This window comes from Melanotaenia boesemani, chromosome 11 (assembly GCF_017639745.1).
Source record: "Melanotaenia boesemani isolate fMelBoe1 chromosome 11, fMelBoe1.pri, whole genome shotgun sequence".
Taxonomy (NCBI): Eukaryota; Metazoa; Chordata; class Actinopteri; order Atheriniformes; family Melanotaeniidae; genus Melanotaenia; species Melanotaenia boesemani.
Window position 1 is genome coordinate 242,429 of NC_055692.1, and position 26,378 is coordinate 268,806.

The 26,378-nt window shown below is 43.1% G+C and overlaps 1 protein-coding gene across 1 annotated transcript in view; it reads right to left on the minus strand.

Annotated features, from left to right (window-relative positions):
• arid3c (AT rich interactive domain 3C (BRIGHT-like)) overlaps positions 1-26,378 on the minus strand; it is a 72,711-nt gene that overhangs the window by 25,736 nt on the left and 20,597 nt on the right. Inside the window, exons 5-6 of the mRNA XM_041998682.1 lie at positions 19,376-19,559; positions 12,654-12,877 (exon numbers count right to left, since the gene is read on the minus strand). Of these exons, the coding sequence (XP_041854616.1) occupies positions 12,654-12,877; positions 19,376-19,559 (408 nt within the window). The remainder of the gene's footprint in view (positions 1-12,653; positions 12,878-19,375; positions 19,560-26,378) is intronic.

Below are 26,378 nucleotides of genomic sequence, written 5' to 3' on the forward strand. Positions count from 1 at the left end.
AGTCCTTTGTCCTAGTCCACTGTCCCACCCTGCCTGACTGGTAAATGGTAAATGGACTTGTACTTATATAGCACTCTTCCAGCCAGTTTGACCACTCAAAGCACTTTACACTACTTATCACATTCACCCATTCACACACACATTCACACCCCGATAGGCACATCGGGAGGCAACGTGGGGTCAAGTGTCTTGCCCAAGGACCCAAGGAAGCCTGGAATCAATCCGCCTACCTTCCGGTCGAAAGACGACTGCTCTTCCTCCTGAGCTACAGCCGCCCTGAAGTCCTCGGTGATTGTCCCCTGACCACCGTCCAATGGCACGCACCCCTGTTGCCATGAAGTGCTTTAAGAAACTGGTGCAGGGTCATATAACTTCAAGTCTACCACCTGGTGTGGACTCTCGTCAGTTTGCTTACAGAGCTAACAAATCCACAGAGGATGCCATCGCCACAGCTCTCCACGCTGCTCTAAGCCATCTGGAGCAGCGGATGAGCTATGCTAGACTGCTTTTTGTGGATTTTAGCGCTGCGTTTAACACCATCCTTCCCCACAGACTGGTGTCCAAACTAGTAGAGCTGGGACTGTGTTCCTCCATCTGCTGCTGGATTCTGGACTTCCTGTCGGATCGCTCGAAGAGGGTGAGGGCAGGCCATCACACCTCCTCAACCATTAGCCTCAGCACGGGCTCCCCTCAGGGCTGAGCCCCCTACTGTACACCCTCTACACCCATGACTGTAGCCCCACCCATTCCAGCAACACCATCATTAAGTTTGCAGATGACACCACAGTGGTGGGGCTCATCTCGGAGGAGGGTAAGCGTCTGCATACAGGGATGAGGTGGAGCAACTGACTGGGTAGTGTAGCGACAATAACCTGGTCCTTAACAATACCAAGATAAAGGAGCTGATCAGACTTCAGGAGAAAAAAATCAAACATCCAGCCATCACTCGTCAGCAGGGATGATGAGGAGAAGGTCTCCGCCTTCCGATTTCTGGGCATACAGATCGGGGAGGACTTGACCTGGAGCGCTAACACCACTGCAGGGGTTAATAAGGCACAGCAGAGACTTTACTTCTTGAGACATTTTAGGAAGAACCGGCTGCCAGAAAACTGCTTTTGTCTTTCTGCCACTGCTCTGGAGAGTCGGTGCTGACGTACTGTCTGTGTGTGTGGTATGCAGCTGCACAGCAGCACAGAGAAAACTGCTCCAGGACCTCATCACTGCCCAGAAAACCATCGCTGCCATGGTATTTCCTTGTATATATATTTCATTTTTCTACTGTTCTCATTTTTTCTCTTTCAGCACTGGAAAGGCTTGCATTTCCAACTTCACTGTACCATGCACAATGACAATGAAGGTCTATTCCATTCTATTCTATTCTATTCTATTTTATTCTGTTCTATTCACTCACAGCACTTCATTACCTGGTTCGGTTTCCACAGTCGACATTCTTCAGTTTGTCCATCCATCTGTTGGATCTTACCTGTTTTTCCCAGATTCTGACTCCAAAGCATCTCTGCTTGCTGGCTTGGTGCTGCTGCCTTACTGGACTTCCCCACGTTCTGCTTCACACCTTTTCATGTGAGTTTCCATTTGTATTCACTGAAGAAACTACACATTTTGGGAAAACACACTTCTGTCTCTCGATACATCAAGAATTGCTTTCTTGTTCACCCGGCCCGTGCTCATATCGATAAAACTCTTAACCTTTTACTTCATTCTGGTGTTGCTGGTCCACCAAATATTACACTTCCCTCTCACTTCATTTCTACTTTTAAAGCTTTCAGAAAGGTTTAGACCTGGATCACGATGGATGGAATTTATTAAACAATTGTTTCTTTTAGAGAGAAAACCCACGATGTCCTTCCCACTACTGATGATGTCTCATCCACAGCAGCTGTAGAGACGTCTGTAGAAGCTGATTTCCGATTGGCCCATTTCTGTCCTGTCCAGCTCTGAGTTAACCAGATTACCAGCTTCATCTAAACCTTCCCCCATCCCAACCACACTGTTTAAGTATTTCCCTTAGTTAATACATCTGTACTGGACCTGATCAACACGTCTCTATTGACACGAGATCTACCTCCATCTTTTAAGGCTGGAATCAAACCTTTACATAAAAACTAACTGTCCATCCAGGAGTGTTAGCTAATTATAGACATGTATCCATCCTCCCCTTCATGTATAAAATTCTAGAAAAAAAAAGTTTCAGCCCAACTATGTGCCCATTTGTGCAGAAATAATCAGTTTGAAGAGTTTCAGTCTGGATTTAGACCTCATCATAGCCCAGAGACAGACCTGGTGGAGGTTACCAGTGATCTACTCGTGGTCTCAGATAAAGGACTCTGGTCTGGACTCATCGTGTTATATCTCAGAGCTGCATTCGACACCATTCATCACAACATTCTGTTACAGAGACTTGAACATGTTACTGGCATTAAAGGAACAGGATCAGGCTGGTTTAAGTTTGTGATGAGTCTTCCTCACACACCAGAATAAGTCATGGAGTTCCTCAGGGTTCTGTACTTGGACCAATACTTTTCACGTTCTACATGCTTCCCTGAGGTGCTGTCATTAGACAGCATGGTATAAGCTTCATTGATATGCAGATGACTTCTCCATGAAGCCTGGTAAAACCAATCAGTGTGTTAGGTTACAAGACATTTTAAAGACATAAAGACCTGGATAACTCTGGATAAATTCAGACAGACTGAGGTTGTTCTGTTTGGACCTGAAAAAATCAGGACAAATAGTCCAGCTATATAACTAATCTGGATACCATTAATTTGGCTTCCAGTGCTACAGGGAGGAACCTTGGAGTTATTCTGGACCAGGATCTGTCCTTTAGCTTGCATATAAAACAGGTTTCTAGAACCTTCTTCTTCCACCTACATAGAATCAGGGACATCCTGTCTCAGTGATACAAAAACTAGTCCATGCTTTTGTTACTTCCAGACTGGATTACTGCAGTTCCTTATTAATGTTCTGTCCCAGATATGTCCTGAAAAGCCTCCAGCTGATCCAGAATGCTGCAGCAGGTTCTGGTGGGAACTAGCAGGAGGGATCCTATTTCTCCAGTTTTAGCTTCTCTTCATCGGCTTTCTGTTAAATCCAGGATAGAATTTAAATTCTTCTCCTCACACATAAAGCTCTCCATGACCAGGCTTCATTGTAGATCAGAGATCTCATAGTTCCACATATTCCCATCAGACCACTGCAGGTCTCCTTGTGGTTCCAGCGTCTATAAGAGTCCAGTGGGAGGTGGAGCCTTCGGCTATCAGGCCCCTCTCTGATGGAACCAGCTCCCAGTTTGGATTCTGGAGGCAGACACCCTCTCTACTGTTAATCAGGCTTAAAACATTCCTTTCTGACAGATCTGATAGCTAGGGGAGGTCAAGCCATCCCTTAGTTATGCTGCCATAGGCTGAGACTGCTGAGGGACGTCCCATGATGCACTGGGCTCTTCCTCTTCATCTCTCTGCTCCTCATCCTCCATGTAGAAACATGTGACAGTATCAGTATCATTAACGTGTTTCTCAAACTGATTTGTCTGTAAAGCCCTGGGATGATGTTGTTGTGGTGTTATACAAATAAAGCTGGATTCAGGTGAATTGAATTGAATTATACTGAATTGGACGTGACCCATCCTGATCTGTGTCTTAAACATTCTGGTCTGGATCTGGATGATCCTGGTCAGGATCTCACCCATTCTGATCAATCTTTCACTGAGCACCACGAAAACTAAAGAACTTATGGTTGACCCTGCATTTCATCAAGGGGGTCTGCGTGGAGAGGGTTTCACGTCTTTAAGTTCCCGGGAACCCTCATCTTAGGCAACTTCTCATGGTCTGCCAACACATCAGCAACAATAAAAATGTCACAGCAAAGACTCCAGGTGCTCAGGAGAAATAACCTGAAGAGGAAGCTGCTCGTGGTCTTTTACCGGGCAGCCATTGAGAGCATCTTGACCTACAACATCTCTGTCTGTCTGTCTGCTGGCTGCTTGTCTGCTCAGGGTAATGAAGTCAGCTCAAAAAATCATTGGCTGCTCTCTGCCCTCACTGGAGGGCATTGCCACCTCCCGCTACACCAGCACAACAAGGAAATTCATCGCGTTTCACCTGCCACAGACCTGCCTGTCAAGGCAAACATCTCAAGACTCAGATCCAGGTTTTTATCAGTTCCAGAGTCAGAACCAGACATGGAGAAGCTGCATTCAGCTTCTATGCTCCACATGTCTGGAACAAACTCCCAGAAAGCCTCAGATCAGCTGAAACACTCAGTTTATTTAGATCCAGGTTAAAGACCCACCTGTTCTCTGCTGCATGGACTAGTTTTTAGTTACAGTCCAGATCTGGATCTGGTTCTTTAAGCTGGAATAATGTTTTAATATTGTCTTTCCCCACGCTGGAACTTTATTTCTTACATTTTATCTATTTTATTTTAGCCTTTTCTTTCCGTTTTTACTTTATTTCTTTTCTCACTTTTCTTTTTATTAAGCATTTCCACAACTATTCAATTTTCATCTGGTACACAAATGCCTAGCTTTGTCCTTTTCTGCAATACATTCTCTTTTTTTTTTAATTAAACATGACATAAAACTTATAATACAGATAAAATGTATTTCAGGACAAATCTTTTTATCTTGTCAACCATATTGACAAACAAAAAGTCCCATTCATATATCAACAGTGTTGTGAAAATAATAAATGTAATGATAAAGGCAACAATAGAACTAAAAACAAAACAAAAAAAAAAGAACAGAACATTTCAACTTCTGTAGCCATGAACTTAGGTATTTTAATATTTTCTATTATATACACTTCAAATAAAGTCTGTCCTAACTGGTTTTAGGTCCTCGACCAAATTCTTTTAAATTTGTTTACCTCAAGTCTCCGAGAGAATGTTAACTTTTCTATCAAGTATACATCATGCATCGCCTCAACCCAATCACCAACCCTCGGTATCTTCATCCATTTTCTGGTAATTGCTGCTTTGCTTGCAGTCAACATTATTCTATAAATATATTTGTCTCCAAATCTTGTCAGATCCATTCCCAGTCTCCCCAAGCATAAAATATCAAATGTAGGTGGAAGGTCCACCATCAGTATTTAATCCATACACTTTTTAAGCTCTGGCCAATAGCTGCAGATGGAGGGTCAGCTCCAGAACACGAGGTAGTTGTCAGCTTTATTTAACCCGCACATGGGCGCCATGTGTCTATAGATAAAAATATGTTTCCATCTATGTTCTCTCCAAGATAAAGAACAAGTTGTCCTCCACTGCAGCTCATTTATCTTCCCATACATCCACAGGTATTGTCATGTTTGCTTCTCTCTCCCATCTCTTTTTTAAATACACAGTGTCGTTTCCCTTTAAGTTTTCCACTCCCCCATATGTAACTTGGAAATCAACTTTTTCCCCAATTTAGATTCATAAGCTGAAGTGAGCAATTCAATAACTTCTGACCCCCTCCCCTAAATGGGTGTCCTCATTGTTTGCTCTAGATAATGTCTTAATTGCAAATATCTATACTGATCATAATTTGTTAATCCGTATTGGTCTTTCATTTCTTGAAAACTTTTAATCTCCTTCTTTTTTAAGAGCTCCCAACTTTTAATTTCTAATAATAACAATTTAATATTTTAGGCCCCTGTTCCCAATTTTTGAAACTCTTATCTATCCTACTCGAGGTAAAATCAGAGCCATACCCAATTCATCTTAACAGTCAATCAAAGTTCTCAAATCATTTTTAGTGATTAATTCAAACCAAATCTTTAATGAAATATCCAACCAAGGGTTCATCCCTTCCCTAATATGTTTTATCGGGTTTTTGTCCCCTACTATAACCTGTACAGGTAGCCCATCTGTTGTACTAGCCTCAGTTTCTTTCCATCATGCTGAGTAGGACGGGTTGTATATGTTGACCAATGTTTATATTTGTGCAGCTTGATAATAGCTCTTCAAACACGGGAGTGCTAGTCCCCTTTATTTTTAGCTAGCTGCAGTGTTCTATACCTAATTCTTGGCCTTTGTCCCTGTCAAACATACCTAGAAATCATCTTATCCCATTTTCTGAATTCGTCATTGGTTACCGCCATGGGTAAACTCTGGAATAAGTACAGAAGCCTTGGCAGTACATTCATTTTTACCACCTCCACTCTTTGTGCTATGCTCATATAAGGTATCAAACTCCATCTGCTGATATCAAATTTAATTTTATTGATCAGCGGATCGTAATTTGTAGATTTTAATCATTCTAAATCTCGAGGTAAATTCACCCACAGATATTTTAATGAATTGGATTCCCAGTTGATCTTATAATTATCTGTAATGTCTTGGGCTGTTCTATAATTTAAAGTGATAACCTGAGTTTTGTGTATATTTATTTTATAGCAGACAGATGGCCATAGTCTGGAAGGGCTGTCATAGCACAGGGAAAGACGCGTTTGGGTTTGACAAATACACGAATATATCATCTGCAAATAAGTCTACTTTGTGCAAACCCTCTCCTATGTTTATACCCATTAAATTTGTATTTTCTTTTATCCAATTGTTCAAAGGTTCTAGAAAGATAGGAATAAGAAGAGGACTCGCAGTGCAGCCCTGGCGACAGCCTCACTCCCATGTAAAGAAATTTGAAAGACTTCCATTGATCCTGATCCTAGCAACTGGTTTGTTGTACAGGGACCATATGACCCTAATAAATCTCTTGTGGAACTGAAATCTCTCTAATATGCTATATAAAAAGTCTGATTTTTGATCATGCTGCAGGGTGCGCCTGATCTTGTCTTATTTTTAATTTCCTGACTTATGTTCTCTTCCAAATTTTCTTTATGTTCTCTTTCTAACCTTTTTAGGTCTGCTTCTAATGTGTCAAGCCTTAACTGTTGTAATTGTTTTAAACATACAGATTTGGCTATTATCTTCCCTCTCATCTCATCTCAGCTTTACACACATCTCACAACACCGATGCGGACACACACTCATCATTATCATTATCCTCTACGTATGTCTGATTCCTTCAAAATTTCTTCCTTCAAGTGCCCTTTTAATATATTTGAATTTAATCTCCAAGTTGTTGTTTTCTTCTCCCTCGCCAGACGTAGTGTTAAAGTGGGCTGTGGTCTGATAAATCCATTATTCCTATATCACATTTTTCTACTCTATGCGTATCTCTATTATACATCAGAAGGTAATCGATCTTCGAATATGCATTGTGTGGTGATGAAGTATAATCCTTACTTGTGGGATTCAAGTCCCTCCATACATCCATACTTCCCAGTTCTGACATCAGCCCCTTAATTACACTGTTTTGTATTCCTCCTCCTGTGGAATCTAGCCGTGAGTTCAGTCTTTGGTTTAAGTCCCCTCCCCCCACAAGTGTAACAGAGTAAAAAAGACATTATTCCACTTGTCACTGGAGATACTGAAGAATACCAGTCATGTGTTATGTTGACTCTCGAGCACCTTCTCTTGTCACTGGTCGGTAAATACCACTGGGAATGGCAGTGCTGAGAGGTAGGTTGGTTAGTGCAGTCTTACACACTATGTTACATTTGGGACGGTATTAATGTATTTTGTGTGAACTAGGGGGGTCACAGGATACTATTTAATTACTACTGATAAGCAGTTTAAAGAGTTTTGTGACATGTGCTTCAAATGTTCAGGAAATGCCTTACTAATGTTCTTAGATAGCTACCTTGCTCATGCTAAAGAGGCTCCTGTTTGTTATAGTGTGCGTATCTAACCGACATTTCTCTGTTTGTACAGAATAAAGACCAGCAGTTCAACAAGCCTGCATCCTTATCCTTATTTATTAAAATTACACAACGCAGAGTCAGTTATCGAGAAAAGCTTGGACCAAAAGTCAATACCGGGAGACAAGCTAAAAACTTTTGGTTACAGTAGCAGCTTCATGTTCCTGTTGCTACAGCTGCACATATTATTCAGAAATTTAAGATCCATGGGACTGTAGCCAACCTTCCTGGATGTGGCTGCAGGAGGAAAATTGATGACAAATCAAAGAGACGGATAATACGAAGGGTAACAAAAGAGCCCAGAAAAACTTCTAAAAAGATTAAAGCCAAAGTGGACTTAATGGGAGACGACCAAGGAGGAACCATTGTTGAAAACAAACCATAAAAAAGCCAAACTACATGTTGACAAGCCACAAAGCTTCTGGGAGAATGTCCTATGGACAGATGAGACAAAAATGGAACTTTTTACCAAGACACATCAGCTCTATGTTTACAGATGGAAAAATGAAGCATATGAAGAAAAGAACACCTTCCCTACTGTGAAACATGGAGGAGGCTCTGTTATGTTCTGGGCTGCTTTGCTGCATCTGGTACAGGGTGTCTTGAATCTGTGCAGGTACAATGAAATCTCAAGACTATCAAGGGATTCTAGAGAGAAATGTGCTGGCCAGTGTCAGAAAGCTTGGTTTCAGTCGCAGGTCATGGGTCTTACAACAGGACAAAGACCCAAAACACAGCTAAAAACACCAAGAATGGCTAAGAGGAAAACATGGACTATTCTAAAGTGGCTTCTATGAGCCCTGACCTAAATCCTATTGAGCATCTTTGGAAGGAGCTGACACATGGCGTCTGGAAAAGGCTCCCTTCAAACCTGAGACAACTGGAGCAGTTTGCTTATGAGGAGTGGATTAAAATACCTGTTGAGAGGTGCAGAAGTCTCATTGACAGTTACAGGAGTCGTTGGATTGCAGTGGTTGCCTCAAAAGGTTGTTCAACTAAATATTAAGTTAAGGGAACCATCATTTTTGTCCAGGCCTGTTTCATGAGTTTATTTTTTTGAATAATTCTGTTGAAACATGGTTGAAAAGCAACATCTGACTTTCATTGGTTAAATTCCATACAATTTTTATTTATTATTACTTTTGTCAAGTTATTTCTGTGACCATTGTGAGTTTTTCTTTCATTAACCGAAGGGTACCGAGGGTACCAAATTTTGTCCAGATGTGTACCTCTTACAAGGCATGGGATATTTTCTGGAAACCATCAACAGTTCACCTTAAGGATCTGTATTCCATCCAATGTCCGTCCAGTCTCTCCTGAAGGCTTCCAGTTTCTGTTTGTACCCCAGTTGTGTCTCCATTGTCCCAACACCATTCTTTGCTCGGGTTGTCTCCCACATTAGTCAACCAATCTGCTCGGTCCAGTTCTCTACTGGTTTCGACCTCCACCCGAAGCTGTTGGGTCAACATGCCCTTTGTCGCCTCCTCCGCTGTGTTGTAGATGCACGTCTCCCCCTGATAGAACACCCATAGTTTTGCCGGGAAAGGAGTCTGGAAGCATATATTCTTTTCTCGTAGCACCTTTTTTGCCACAATATATTCTTTGCATTCTCTCAAGATCTCTGGTGCATAATCATGGTCCAAAAAGCAACTTTCTTCCCTTGTACATGAAGCCCTTTCTTTGCCATGCTATCTTGATAAATTCTTCTTTACTCTGGAAACTTTGCAACTTCATTACAATGGATCTAGGTGGAGAATCTTTAGGAGGCTGTGTTAAAGCCCACTGAACTCTTTCAATCTTCAACTCGAATGATGCTTTTCAGCCTCGTCAGTCCTATTGTTAGTCTTCCTGATGTCATCTTTGATTTCTTTCATATTTTTGAGGTTCTCCCGGCGAAATTCTTTTTTCTCCTGTAGAATTGTTTCCAGGTCTGCCATGACAAAGGAGAGCTGTAGAAACGGCTGCTGCCTCAGTATGCCTGATCCTGTTTGTGTTAGTCTTGGACGGGTTGTACTGGAAACACAATTTCCCTGAGGAATTCCAAAGGGATTAATAAAGTATTTCTGATTCTGATGTCCTCAAAAGGTTGTTGTATGTCTTCTCATTCTTGGTCTGGTCGCTTTATTAGCTTAGCTTTTACCCTCTCATCTGTTGACTTTACTAACACTTCAGTTAGCTTCGTAGGCTCTGTTGTTAGTTCGGTCACTTCGCCTCTTAACTCAGCCTGCTTGTTATCCCACGCGAGGTTCAAATCTGCATTTCTATTCAACCTTTTACCTCTTCCTCAATTCTTTCTCACTGCCCTTACTACAACACTGTCACATTTATCATTGCTTATTATTATTTATTGTGCTTTGTTAATCAAACTGTCAGGGAGCCCACGCTTTGTGCTGCTGCCATGATGGAGTCCCTCTTTTATTTCTTTTAAGGTTTGTTTTTAATGCTCTTGTTATTGCTTCCTGCTCCCCGCTGTGATGCTTTCAATGTTTTATGTACAGCACTTAGAATTGTCTTCTACATGAAGTGTGACGTGCTGCTTTGCCTTATTGCCAAGTAGGGTTGCACGGCCAACCTCGTTGCTCTGCTACAATGACAATAAAGCTCTCTCTCTCATCTGGACCATCCAGGTTTGTATTTGAACGTCTTGATCTGGACCATCCAGCTCTGGATCATTGCAGTCTTGATCCTGTGTGTTTACATTTGTATATATTCCAGGATGTCTCTTGGTCTTTCCCATTTTTCTCTAGATTCTGCAGGGGATTCTAGGGTGTTCCCAGGTAAGAAGAGATAAATAATCCCTCCAATGAGTCCTGGGTCTGCCCAGGGATCACCTCCTACTAACACTCCAGAAAACTTTCAAGGGGAGGTGACAAGGAAGCATCCTGATCAGACGTTTGAACCAGCACAAATGGCTGTGAGATTCTTTAAAGGCCCATTTCTGCTCCCTTACATAAATAATTACGTCTGTTTCAAGCGTTGTTATACATTGCAGCTCTCATACTTCCATGCGTCTTTTACGTTGCCATGGTTGTTCAGTCAGTTTATCCACTACTGGGCAGAGCTGAGTTCAGCGTCCACTTCCAGGTTCTGGTGTCAGTTTTAGACACCAGTTGGTAGCGTTAATGAACCGCTATGAAATTGTTTATAACCATCCAATACCCGACACAGTCACACAGCCTTCTTTTACAGATCCCACCATCTCTACAGTTGTCCTTGTTGTCTCCCTCTTTCTCTTCTCTGGTTTGTTCCTTTTGCTGGTTGCATGTCAGCTATCTTGCTCAACACTACCGCCGTGGTTTTCGGCGGTATTTCTCTGACTGCTGCATCAAGCGATGGATCCGCAAAGCCCATGGAAACGCACCAAATCACACGAGTAAACGATGCAGAGAATGGATGAAAGTGTCTGTCTGGCTCTGTATCCGTCTGTGTATCCATTACAGTTAATATTGGGCATAAACTTCTCTGCCTGAAGCAAAGAATAATTCCCAATCTGGAGGGAGCGCTCCACCCTTTGAAAACCAGAGCGACTGACTTTCATCCTGACTGCTGTAGGCAAGGCAAATTTATTTGTACAGCACATTTCCTGTACAAGACAATTCAAAGTGCTTTACATAAATCATTACAGCAGGTGCAGAAAGCAAAACAAGTGCATTAAAAAAACAAAGATTAAAAGAAATTAAATTGATAAAATAAAAACAGAACAAAGATGCTAAAATTAAATAGATAAAATGCAAGAAATAAAGTTCCAGTGTGGGGAAAGACAATATTAAAACCCGATTCCAGCTTAAAAGAACCAGATGTAGATTTTGATTTCTAAATAAAAACTAGTCCATGCAGCAGAGAACAGGTGGGTCTTCAACCTGGTTTAAATAAACTGAGTGTTTCAGATGATCTGAGGCTTTCTGGGAGTTTGTTCCAGACATGTGGAGCATAGAAGCTGAATGCAGCTTCTCCATGTCTGGTTCTGACTCTGGAACTGATAAGAACCTGGATCCAGATGACCTGAGGGTTCTGGTAGGTTCATACTGGGTCAAGAGGTCTCTGATGTATGTTGGTCTTAAACCATTCAGAGCTTTCTAGACCAGCAGCAGAACTTTAAAGTCTATCCTCTGACGGGCCGGCAGCCAGTGTAAAGACCTCAGAGCTGGACTGATGTGGTCCACTTTCTTGGTCTTAGTGAGGACTGGAGCAGCAGAGTTCTGGATCAGCTGCAGGTGTCTGACTGATGTTTTAGGTAGAACCTGTAAAAACACTGTTACAATAATCAATCCGACTAAAGATGGAAGCTGGACTAGTTTTTCCAGGTCCTGCTGAGACATCACATCTTTTACCCTTGATATGTTCTTAAGCTGATAGTAGGCTGACTTTGTGGTTCCCTTCATGTGGTTCTCAAAGTTTAGGTCTGAGTCCATCACTACACCCAGATTTCTGGCCTGTTGGTGGTTTTTAGGCATATAGACTGAAGCTCTATAGTTTAATTAGTCTGTTGTGGTTTGGGTTTAGTTCTTTATTTAAACATAAATAGTAGCTTTAAATAAATCCATAAAAATCTGTTTTTTCATTAATAAAAACTAAATAAAAAGCAGCTCACCAATATACCAACCCTTCATAAACAGTAACTCGGGACATAAAGGGGCTCTGAGTCATAATAAATGAAGAGTCTGATCCTTTAAGAGCCAAGCAAAGATACTTCAGTTTTTGCTGTGTTATAGTACTTTTATATATTTGGAGGAGAACTATTTTTTATGGAGTATTTAAACTCGGGTGAAATAGCTATGGTTTTAATGGTGGTTTTAACAGGTGGGATTAATCATCCAAACTGATCAGGAGAGCAGATGAACACGGGCAGCACATCCTCACTGATGAATGTTTCTGAGCTCAGACTGGTCTCACCTGTCTTGACCTCAGTTGTCTGGGAAACAAGGCTGCTGCTGTGAGGGATCATGGGTAACTGGGTCTGGAGGTTGGGGGTTCCCACCGGAGAGTAATTGAAGATGACAGAGCTGTAGCTCTGCCGCCGGCCCTCCCGTCGGTTGCTGTCAATGGCGGCCTGGAGCTCGCCAGGGGAGCTCAGTCCTTGCTTCTCACATTCATATGGGTACAGGTACTTCATATACCTGCAGAGACAAGGAGAATCATTCTGATGGTTCTCATGTTGCCTAACAACCACCAATCAGTCATTTTAACGTCACCATCAGGTGTGGCTGACAGCAAGATTTAGTCATGAAACCATGTGATGGGCACAGACCAACGCTGTTTCCAGAAACACCAATATTTCCTCCAGAAGATGAGTTCCTGCTTCTCTTTCTGGGTCAGTTCCACTGGAACCTTCAGAACCTCTGGACCAGTTGAACCCTCTTTTTTTTCTAGGTCGGGCCAGCGGACCCAGAGGTTCTGAAGTTGTTAAAGAAGACATTTGATGACACAATAAAGAGTCATGACAGTAAAACTGGTTTACTGTGTTACACCTGGTGCAGAAAGTTTATTTGATATGGACAATGCACACTTACCTGCATGCAACCAAACCTGCTAATCTGATCTAAACCAGAGACATCAGGATTACTTGATTTCATTATCAATCTCAGTATTAAATACCAGGATTAATGAATCCTAAAGACTATGAACTTCCTGACTCTCCGTGTGGGATCATGTGTGAACTATGTGATCAGATCAGGAACGAAAACAACATGTGTGTTATTGTTTCCATTATTTCATGGGAAGAGTTTTCCCTCCAAACTAGGGGATGAAATCCTACTGCTGGGATGAAACATGAGACAGCTGTGATGGCGGAGGACGTCTCAGCCTGGAAAGTTCGACATGAGACAGGAAGTCCATCCAGCATGTTTCACCTCCTGCAGGAGAACCAGCAACTTGTAGCACGAAGGAAATGTTCAGCAGCTGCTTCATGATGCTGATGTTTAACTAACGTAACTCTAACATTTTTTTTCCATTCTGTCCAGCACGGTAGCAGCAGAATTGTGGTCTGACTGCTTGTTTGCAGAACAAATTTGCTTTTATGGACATATGGCTCCTTTTGATAATCTGCAAACAGGGGTGTAAGAGGACCCCATTGCCCTCACCTTCCCCACATACACACCTATAGTCTTGCCCACTCCCACTCATCAACCCACCCAGTGGCAGCACATCTGGGCAGGCCCAGACCCCCCAGAACACACCAAAACCCTCCGCCCCCAAGAGAGGGGACCACCCCCAGGCACCAGAGCCCAGAACCCCCACCCACCCCGGACCCCAGAATAGCCTAGCCTGGCCCAGGGCCACACCTCACTGCCACAAGGTGATCCCAACCACAGACCCCCAACAGCCCAAGACTGGGCCAGGCACAGAGTCGCTCCCTCTGCAGAGCAACCCAGATCCCCATGACAGGAAACCACCAAGGACCTGCAGCCATAAGGTACCCCCCGCCAACCCCCAAAGCGACGAGGTCACAGTCCTCCACCTACACTAAGTGATGGAACTAAGCACAGGGGACTTTGAGGAGGCAGACATTGTCTCACTACTGATGTGGTCAACTAAGAGATTCCTAAACTGCTGAATACACAGATTATTTTTGTTTTTCCAGTTCACAAGGATAGTTTTCTTTGTGATGCATAATGCTGTGTGTATCATGTGTGCAGAGTTAATTGTCATATTAATGTCACCCAAGTCACCTAGTAGACATAGTGCGGGGATTGTAGGAATATTACATTTAAACCATGTTGACATGTCCACACATACCACACATTTTTTGCTACTGATTCCATATTGTGAAGTGAGAATATTAAATGACAAGAAGTTTCCATTTTCAATTATATGTTCTAACTGTTTTATTCCTTTATTTTTCAAATTTCCCTGCTCCAGCACACCTGACTCAAATTAAATGGATCCAACAGCCTATAAGGATCTCCACAATGACTCATTAGTTTAAGTCAGGTGTGTTGGGGCACGGAAATCTGGAAAACCTGCCGGATTGGTGCCCTCGAGGACCAACGTTGACTACCCCTGGTCTATATGTTTTTGATAATAGCTTTGGGGCATTGAGATTCATGAATTTTGCCACCCTGATAGGTAGCTGTAAGTTTAATTAATTAATGGTAAATTTTTTACATATAATAGATTTAAGCTGGTGATATTCTAGAAATTAAGTGCGGCTGGTTCCATATTGTGAAGTAAAAAGTATTAAATAATGAGAAGTTACGATTTTCTATTATATGTTCTGTTTTATTCCTTTATTTTTCCATTGAATGAAATTAATCAGCTTTTTGTTTTGCAGGATGTCAGGGTTGTTCCAGAGGAACATGGTAAAAGTGAAGACTTGGTTATTTTTAGAAATTCCCACCAAGCCACTAAAGAGGAACTGATATTGATGCTTTTAAAACACTTATGTGTTTTGATGGTTGAGCTGATGAATGACAGGTCAGAGATAAACAGATCCTCACACAATGCTTGCTCTACATCTAACCATGATTCATCCAGACTGCTAGGTTTAAGCCATTTGGAGATAAACTGCAGCTTGTTAGCTAAGAAATAGTTATTAAAGTTGGGTAGCTCCAATCCGCCTCTATCTTTAGTCTGTTGTAAAGTTTTTAGACTGATACGTGATGGCTTGTTTTTCCATAAAAATTTAGATATATGTGAGTCCAGTGACTTAAACCAGCTGGAGGATGGTTTAGTGGGAATCACTGAAAACTGGTAGTTTACTTTAGGTAGAACCATCATTTTAACTGTGGCAACCCTCCCCATGAGTGATATGGGTAAGCGCCACCACCGTGAGAGATCATCCTGTATTGCTTTAAGTAGCTGGACATAATTTAGCTTTGTTAGTTCTGATATCCTGGGGGAAATGTTTATGTCTAAATATCTTCCTGAGCCACCACCTTACCACAGTGGAGGAGTTTGTGTCCTGATGATCCTAGTGTCACGATGTAAAGGGGGTGAGGACCCAAGTGCGGGCTTAAGGAGACGGGAAGCAAATTGGTGTAAGTGTAGGTAAAAGGCTTTAACCAACTTACACCGGATAAGATAAAACTAAACTCAACATAACAAAAGACTCTGGAGGCAAAAACAGTGACATATCATGGAGTAACAATGATAAACATGGCTTGGACAACATCTAACAGCAAGCAACAAACAGTAGACAACAATGAACTGGCAAGAAGGAACTGAAACCAATGGCTTAAGTACACTGAAGGACTAACTAGGCACAGGTGAGGTGAATAAACAATTAACCCAGGTAAACTAATGAACAGGAAACAAAACACATGAGTAAACATGACCATAAATAAAAAAAACACAGAACATAAATCAAGAACGTGACAGTAAACCAAGAACATGATCATGACACCTAGGAGCTATTTTGTCCGGCGCTTTATGCCCCTGGTAGGGTCACCCATGGCAAACTTGTCTCTAGGGGAGGAACCAGACAAAGTCCGGCTAACAAACCCCTGCGATGACTAAAAATGATGGATCCAGGGTTCCCTTGCCTGGCCTGGAGGTGAGGCACAGAGGTGAGTGCCTGGTGGCCGGGCCTTTGCCCATTTGGGCTGAAGGTGAGGTTTACGTTGGGGATTACCCCAGAGAACGAGAGGGTAGCCTTCCTCTACCTTCAGGGGGGGATGGGTCCTGACTGTTATTTGTGCTTATGCACTAAACAGCAGTTCAGAGTACCCACCCTTTTCGGAGTCCTTGAAAGGGTGTTGAAGAGCACTCCTTCCAGGTACTCCCTTGTTCTGCTGGGGGACTTCAATGCCCACATGGAGGAACAGTCCCCCAATCTAAATCCAAGTGTTGTTTTGTTATTGGACTTCTGTGCTCATCATGGATTGTCCATAACAAACACCTTGTTCAGGCATAAGAGTGTCCACATGGGCACATGGCACCAGGACACTCTAGGCCGCAGTTCGATGATCGACTTTGTAGTCATATTGTCGGACTTGCGGTCACATGTCTTGGACACTCAGGTGAAGAGGGAGGTGGAGCTGTCAGCTGATCACCACCTGGTGGTGAGTTGGCTCAGATGGTGGGGGAGGATGCTGGTCAGGCCTGGCAGACCCAAGCGTGTTGTGAGGGTCTGCTGGGAATGTCTGGCAGAGTCCCCTGTCAGAAAGAGTTTCAAAGTTTCCGGCAGAGCTTCAACCATGTCCTGGGTGAGGCGGGGGACATTGAGTCCGAGTGTGCTGTGTTCCGTGCCTCTATTGTTAAAGTGGTGCCTGTCATGGTGGAAATCCCCAAACTTGTTGGTGGACACCAGCAGTAAGGGATGCCGTCAAGCTGAAGAAGGAGTCCTATCAGGCCTTTTTGGCCTGTGGGACTCCAGAGGCAGCCGATGGGTATCGGCAGGCTAAGTGAAACGCAGTCAATAAAGCAAAAATCTAGGCATGGGAAGAGTTTGGAGAGGCCATGGAGAATGACTTCCAGACAGATTCAAGGAGATTCTGGTCCATGAGCTGGCGGCTCAGGAGGGGAAAGCAGTGCTCCGTCAACACTGTGTACAGTGGGGATCGGGGGCTGCTGACCTCGACTCAGGATGTTGTGGGTGGGTGGCGGGAATACTTTAAAGACCTCCTCAACCCCACCGACACATCTTCTGACGAGGAAGCAGAGTCTGGTGTCCCTGGTGTGTGCTGTCCGATCTCTGGGGCTGAGATTGCTGCGGTGGTTACAAAGCTTCTCGGTGGCAGGGCCCTGGGGATGGTTTTCATGGACAGATTTTCAAGGTGAAGCCGAAGCGTTGAGGGGATCCGGTTTGGTGGCCTCAGGATTGGGTCTCTGCTTGTTGCGGAGATCTCTGCCATTATCTTCATCTCTCACTGGAACAATTCAAAGCCGAGTGTGAATCAGCCGGGACTAGAATCAGCACCTCCAAATCCGAGACCATGATCCTCAGCTGGAAAAGGGTGGAGTCCCTTCTCCGGGTCAGGAATGATGTCCTGCCCCAAATGGAGGAGTTCACGTATCTCAGGATCTTGTTCACGAGTGAGGAAGGATGGAACAGGAGATGGACAGGCGGATGGGTGCGGCGTCTGCAGTGATGTGGACTCTGCATCAGTCTGTCGTGAAGAAGAAGGAGCTGAGCCAAAAGGCAAAGCTCTCGATTTACCGGTCGATCTACGTTCCTACCCTCACCTATGGCCACAAGCTGTGGGTAGTGATCGAAAGAACAAGATCGCAAATACAAGCAGCCGAAATGAGTTTTCTCCACAGGGTGGCAGGGCTCTCCCTTAGAGATAGGGTGAGAAGCTCGATGATCCGGGAGGGGCTCAGAGTAGAGCCGCTGCTCCTCCACATCCAGAGGAGCCAGATGAGGTGGCTCGGGCTCTGGATTAGGATACCTCCTGGACACCTCCCTGGTGAGGTGTTCCGGGCACGTCCCACTGGAAAGAGGCCCCAGGAAAGACCCGGGACACACTGGATGGCCTGGGAACGCCTCGGGATCCCCCCGGATGAGCTGGTGAATGTGGCCGGGGAGAGGGAAGTCTGGGCTTTCCTACTTAGGCGGCTGCCCCCGCAACCCGACTCCGGATAAGCAGCAGAAGATGAATGGATGGACGGACAGACGGATGGATGGATTGTAGTATTGGGTGTGTTTTGTAGGTCACAGTTAATGGGCATAACAATAGTTAATACAGTAGTCAGATATTAATGAGAATGTGTTAATAAGTGTGATTGTCTGGGGGAGAGATGTCGGTGAGTTCTGGAGAAAAAGTAATATGTCATCAGCATAAAGACTTATCTTATGTTCTATATTGTTAGCATGGATTCCTTTAATCTCTTTATTTTGTCTTATGGCAGCAGCTAGGGGTTCAATAAAAATAGCAAAGAGTGATGGAGAAAGCGGGCAGCCCTGTCTGGTTCCTCTCTGCAGGAGCTTGGAGAAGTTTGATCATTGGTCTTCACACATGCATTTGGGTTGTTTGGGATAACATTTTTATCCAGTCTATGAAAGATGACCCAAACCCAAATTTGTTTAATGTTGCAAATAAAAATTTCCAGTTTACTCGGTCAAATGCTTTTTCTGCATCTAAAGAAATGACTGTGGATTCCAGATTATGTAGAGTAGAAAAATCTATGATGTTAATTAATCTACACATTAGTAGAGGAATGTCTACCTTTAATAAAGCCTGTTTGGTCAGGATGGATTATTAGAGGGGTTATTTTTTCTCTCCTTCAAGCCAAAGCTTTGCTGATTTTTTTAAGATCTACATTTATTAATGAAACTGGACGGTAACTGGATGGAAGTGTCGGGTCTTTTTTATAATGGAGTTTGCAGAGAAATCCTATAACTTTTCCATCTGTTTCTCAAAGACAAACCCACAGTTAATATGTAGAAATGATTTATTCTGCACAGAGCAATGGAGATTTAGATGGAATTTACTTTATTTCTATATTATTTTGTTATATTGTTATATAGTAATAAAGAAATCTTAAAGACCTACAAGGATAGTTTATGTGGTTTTACACATTTGTAGTGATGGAAATTAATTAATGCAGAATAATCGATTTATCTGATAATAATCATACCAGGAACATCTGTGATCATGATGTCCCTGACAGATCTGAACCGAGCCGATCTAACCCCGGCTCCACCTGGAAATCTTCCTGTGTTCAGGTTTACTCACTGTGTTCGGAGTGTGAACGCCGCGCTGGTTATGGAAGTGGGGAGGTTGAGGCCTTTAGTAATCTCCCGCCATATCTTTTTATTGATGACTTCTACTAAGCCACCTTTTTCTGTGACAAGCTTGTAGAGCATGTAGAGATCCAACACCTGCTTGGCCATGATAGGAATCCGATTCACTGGAGTCCCTGCAGAAAGCAAACACAATATCCACAATCAATTCCATTAACTTCGGTTCCTCCCGTCAATACACGGCTGCATCTTCTTATAAGGCCAATTTATCTCCAGCCACTCCAATGCCTGACAGCTTTGTTAAGAGCATAAAATATAACTTTCAGGGAACGTTTCTGAGTTCATTGCCATAGATACGGTCCAGTGTTTAATTATTTCTGTTAACTATAAAATACTTAATGTAAAAGTGGGAAAGCAGCAGATTCCTGGATAAATTATTCCTAACTTGTTTAAAACTTTCTAAATACAAAATGCTTCTTTACACAGAAAATCAAGACACTCCAATAATTTCTGTTTGCAATTTAATGCTGCAGATAAAGGAGGACAGCAGGTCTTTGTGACAGTTCCAGAGAGGTTGACCCTGAGATAATTAACCTGCATTTTGCTGACAGAGGTCCATTGTTTCCATTGGATTTACCATAATGTGGATCAATAGCTGCAGAAATATAGTGCAAACAGCATCACTGGGGCCTTTACAGTGAGGAGAAAGAAAGCTGTGAAGAATTGCCTGAGTAGGTGAAGTCGCATCAATTAAGGACAGTAATTACCACTTCATTTCATCGTCATGGCAACCCAACGAATAAGACATTATTAACAAAAGACTGATGTCCTTCTCACAGCACAATACCAGGACAGGTCTGAGATGGCCGTCCATCAATCTGGAAAAGTCTTTTTTTAGCAAGGGGGGCAGAACCTCAGGGTTCAAACAGCAACTTCTACCATCTCTGATCTGGGGGGGACACCTGTCCAGGTTGGACAGCACCTTCTACCATCTCTGATCTGGGGGGCACACCTGTCCAGGTTGGACAGCACCTTCTACCGTCTCTGATCTGAGGGGGAGACTTCCTTATAAATTCAGACAAGTCTGTGGACCTGAACAACTCAGAACAAAGCTGATATTGGCCAGCAAAACCATCAGACCCACTGGAAACAACTGGTTTTACTGGGTGGGGTTCCAGCTGATACTGCTTCAGAAATGTTTTAATCCTTTATTGGATCTGGAAGTTTTGGTTGCATTAGAATATTTAAAAAGGCTGCTTTAATGTTCATATTTTCTGTTTTCATCTCACATCTCACAAGTTGATTATTAAGATATCCTGATGCAATAATGTGTAACATTGTCTACATTCAGTGAAATAAATGTTATAAACTGCTGTTTCCAGATGGATTCTCCAGGTTGCTTTAATTCGGTAAAGCAAAAAGAAAAAGGGGGCTTTGTTATTGATCAGTGTTACCGCGCTGATGATTAGAGCTCTAGGATACGGATGGATTTTACGTTCCTTGGATCTTACAATGGGACAATTCAAAGTGACTTGGAATTCCAAAAAATGACTCTACAAGTCCAGCAGCTACTTTACAGACAGGGGATGCTAAACAATGGTAAACATTACAATGGAGCTACTTTTCTGGAGTTGTATTTGTTACTTTAAACCCACTCATCATGGCTGTGACCTTAAGTTTTATTTCATAATTCCTCAATGTCTTATGTTGTGTAAAAAAGAAGAAAACTCTATAGAACAAAAACAGTAATCTAGTGCTACAACAAAATCAGAATCGGGATATTCAGTCAGATAATTTCAGGTCAAGTTGAGCTACCAGAGCTGCAGTGTTAAAGAGAATATCAAGAGGGTCACCAAGATGCTGGGAAAAAAATCATCCATCTGTCTCTTATGGACATACCACTGCCTACCTGTGGAGGCAAGGCTAGTTTATCTGTTCGTCATGTTTCATGTAGAAGGCTATTCAAAGTGCTTTACTTAAAACAACAACATCACAGCGGGGAGCAGGAAGCAGTAACACAAGCATTAAAAACAGACTTTAAAAGAAATAAAATGAAGTCAGCAGAACTGCAGTTTTCTGGGAGTTTGTTCAACATGTGAGGGGCATAAAAACTGAACGCTGCCTCTCCACGTTTAGTTTTGACGCTGGGAACAGAAAATAGACTTGACCCTGATGACCTGAGGGATCTGGTTGCTTTATAACCAACCAGAAGATCCTGTATGGATTCTGGTCCGAAACCATTCAGGTCTTTGTAAACTAACAGTAGGAAGCTAGTGTAAAGATCTGAGGACTGGCGTTCTAGGATCTACTTTCTCGGTCTTAGTGAGGACTGGAGTTCTAGGATCTACTTTCCTGGTCTTAGTGAGGACTGGAGTTCTAGGATCTACTTTCCTGGTCTTAGTGAGGACTGGAGTTCTAGGATCTACTTTCCTGGTCTTAGTGAGGACTGGAGCAGCAGCGTTCTGGACTAACTGCAGGTGTCTGATGGAATTTTTAGGGAGACCTGTGAGGACAGCATTACAGTAGTCCAGTCTACTAAAGATAAATGTGGACCAGTTTTTCTAAATCCTGCTGAGTCATCAGTCCTTTAATCCTCCAGATGTTCTTTAAGTGATAACAGGCCGACTTCACAGCTGTCTTAATATAACTGCTAAATCCAGGTCTGAGTCCAGGACTACTCCCAGGTCTTAGTCCAGGGCTACTCCCAGGTCTGAGTCCAGGACTACTCCCAGGTCTGAGTCCAGGACTACTCCCAGGTTTCTGGCTTGGTTGGTAGTTTTGAACTTTGCTGTTTGAAGCTGAGAACTGACTTTTAATTTTTCTACTTAGGCTCCAAAAACTATTATTTACGTTTAGTCTTCATGTAACTGAAGGAAGTTCTGGCCCATCCAATCTTTAATCTGATCCATGCAGGTGATCAGAGTCTGGATCGGACTGTAGTCTCCTGGTGAGATGGTTATGTAGATGTGTGTGTCATCAGCATAACTGTGGTAACATGTTTAGTTGTTTCCATAATGTGAGCGAGTGGCAGCATGTAGATGTTGAACAGCAGTGGCTCCAGGATGGAGCCTTGGGGAACTCCACAGGTTTTTTTGGTTCACTCAGATTTATAGTTACCTATAGACACAAAGTAGTCCCTGTCTTTTAAACATAACTCAAACCAGTAAATTACAGTACCAGAAAGTCCGACCCAGTTTTCCAGCCAGTCTAGTGAGATGTTCTGGTCGACCGTATCAAATGCAGCCCTGAGATCCAGCAGTACCAGGACTGAAATGTTCCTGCTATCTGTGCTCAGGCGGATGTCATTAAAGACCTGAACTAGAGCTTCTCAGTGCTGTGGTGTGGCTGAAAACCTGACTGGTCAACATCAGAACAGGTATTTAGTGTCAGGAAGTTGTGTAGCTGCTGGAAGACAGCTTTTTCTAGAACCTGACTAAGAAAGGGGAGGTTTAATATCGGCCTGTAGCTGCTAAGGAGGGACGAGTCCAGGTTTTTCTTTTTCAGTAGTGGCTTGATGACGGCTGTTTTTAGGGTCTGAGGGAAGACACCTGCCTGGTTTCTCATACCAGGTCCGGTTGGATAGAAGTTTTGGGTTACTGACCCAGGAGGGTCCGTTAGCCTGTCAACAGAAACGAACAAGGCTCGAGCTCTATCTTAGCAGTGATGCCAAAAAGAAAGATGGTCTGCTTTTCTTAGCTCCAGATTCGAAATCCTCAGCCTCTTTTTATAGATCTCATAGTGAACCTGCAGCTTTGTTTTCCACCACCTGCATTCAGCTTTTCCATATTCTGGTTTTCCTGCTCTTACCAGCGTGGCATTTTTCCATGGAGCTCTCTTTTTGGCAGCGATCACATCCACCTTGGTGGGAGCAAAGACATCAATAATGCTGTAATTTTACCATTTAAACAAGCTCATCAGCTGAAGGCCAGGGGAGGGGTGGAGAGAAACCTGGTAGAAACATTTCAGTGGGATTTTCACAAACGTACCAGTTCTTGATAACCTCTGTTTGGGCTTTTTGTTGACAATAACAGCATCTCAAAGAAAACCCAGGAATGAACAGAACAGAACAACATCCATCACCACAACCTGGAAACATTCAGACGTTTAGAGACGACCAGATCCAGACAGGGTCCTCTGGTCCACATGCTAAGTTAGACCAAAGTTATCAAGAATACCGTTGTTTGGTCCCTCCGTCCTCCAGAGGGGTATTGCACGAAACCAGAATAAAGAAATCCAGGATAATTAAGCAAGCCCAGCTTGACCTAGCTTGCGCGGCCTATCCTGGCTTAATTGGTTGCACGTTTGCTGAGCCAGGATGAGAAGGTGCGGCTAGGTTAAGCCAGGTGAAGATAGTTGGGATAAGTGCGTGTGCACGGCATACTGAAGCAGACCTCGCGATCGCTCACAGAATCACCGATGGGGAAATGGATAAAAGTCGCGCATCCTATGTCACGGCCGCTGAACAACAGCTCCTGACGGAGTTCTCTGACGAAGTTAAGGATGTTATAAGGAAAAAAGGCAATACCAATGCCATAAGTAAAGAATGCGAGAGAGCCTGGCAGACAATAGCCGACCGGCTCAATGCGTAAGTAGTCAAAAACTGTACAATTAATAAACAGTGCTCCACTGGAACTGTCATAATTAGGCTACAATTAAAGGAGTTACTTTTCAAATCCACTAACTGTTGTATACTTTAAGAGTGACAAGCAGGTGCATGTTACTCAGGAAATGTAGAGTATGATTAGGTGCAAACAATTATCCACAATGTGTCATTTAATCTATTTTCCTCATGTAACGTTTTTATCTATTTTATCTTTCTGTCCTTCATAAAGGACAAACCTGTCTGGCCATAAAAGGACCTGGCAGCAAGTAAAAATTAAATATAAGAACATTTTGCAGGCTGGTAAGTGACTCCAAAGTAGATAACCGTGAACAAATGAGGTGAATAGATGAGGTGTCTGCTGACATGTTCGATGTCTGTATGATTGTAGCAGTTAAAAAAAGGCCTATAGAACTGGCACAGGGGGCGGCCCACCAAGCCAGGATGTGACTCCAGCAGAGGAACTGGCCTCCATTTAAATAAAGGGAGGCCAGTGATGGAGGGGATCCAGGGAGGGACAATAACTGACTCTGTCCCAGCCACAGAAACTGTCCGCTTCATACAAGGTACATCACGTACTGCAATTCTACTGCACATGGAACACAATCAAATATAATATAGTGTCTGACTTTGGATAACCTTGCAGTGTCTGGGAACACAATTACACTTTTGGAGCCACCAGAAGATGATCCGGTTAGTACAGTGTCTCCAAATCATAGGCTTGGTATGTTCTGTGAAATCTTAATCCGAGTCCTCTCGCTGCATGTATACAGTAGGGGGAAGGCACATCTGCAGCTGCAGAATGCACGTCTGCAGATGAGGAGACTGTGTCAGTGGAGTCCAGAAGGCTTGAGGCATGTCAGTTTTATGGGATTGGCCTGCTTATTTATTCCATGAAGGATATGAAGTCAGTGATGTGGTGCTAATAGAAAATGTGTAGCAGGACCCGGATGCTGCACAGTCTCCTAAGCGGCCTGGTAACATTGTGAGTATTGGCTAAAGTACATCTACGTTATGCACAAATCCTGCTGTGCTAACTGACATTTCATTTACAGACTTCACAAACTGTCAGAACGCTTCATTCAGGGCACCTGGAGAGAGAGAGAGAGCTGGCAGATGTTAAAATCAGACTAAAAAAGAGCAAGCTCCAAGGACTGGAGCTGGATCTTGAGATTAAACGCCGGACACTCAGAAAACTGGACCTAGAAATCCAGTAACCGAAAATCTGTATCTCTCAATGACATAGTCATCTCCAAAGGCCAGGGGATGTGAGCTGTCCCTGAAGACTCGTTCACGTCTGAATGCTCTTCTGAGGATGCGGGCTTCCTCGTCTAGCACATCCTCCGAAAAAGGGCAAGCCATTATGAAGAGGGAACAGGTGAAGGGGAGTTGGACCTGAATATTCTACATTGCCCTCGTCACGGATTTCTTTGAATACACCTTTGTAACCTCATCCGCTGTGTTTTGTAATCTCAATTAATGCAATAAACCACATATTTATAAAACCTCTGACAGCAATTTGACGAGCAGTCTTCATTAGCATAGCAATATAACACTTGGCCTGAGTAATAATACTGCAACTCGAATCCATATAAAAAGGCTGCTGCGATTACGAACAGATTTGGAATAAATGTACAGTGACTGTATATGTAATATTTTAATACTGGATGATTAAAATGACGCGCCATACTTAGGAAGACCATGGACATGCTGTAAAACACATTAATTCCTCACAGAATTGACGTTGGACATGCAGGTGACTCGCTAGGATTAATCTTAGCCTGAGCAGTTAGCCTGGTCTGGAGCAGGCTAGCTGCAGCGGATAAATCACCACAGTAACTTGGCCGGGTTTAGTTTGAGCTGCTTTCATGCAACTGACTTAGGGCTAAATTCAGCCAGGATAACCAACATATCCCGGCTTAATCCCTTATCTTGGTTTCATGCAATACCCCTCTGGTTCTCAGCATGAATGTAGGAATCACCAACAACAACTACACCATCACAGTCAACAGATTACTGACAGCAGTTCACAATGTCATCAGAAACACTGCTCAGTGTTTAGGTGGTCTGTATATGTCAAGGACCTCCACACGAGAGGGGAGGTCATCTGGAGAAACACAATGTTTTTCTAAGGTATCTGCTGCATTGGAGGGAGTCATTAAAGCAAACAGCCCCTTCTCCACCTTTCTGATGTGATCTAGCTCCACCCACAGAGGTAAAGTCTTGAGGGGTCGCTTCTATAAGAAGAAGCATAATTTTCTCTGTCTGACCAGCTTTCTGGTAAAAACTAGACATTAACTTTGTGCTTTGGTATACAATCATTAATTAAAATGTGTTTCCAGCCCAAGATCTGACATTTAGCAAAAATAGCTTCAGTGTGTTCAACAACACCTAC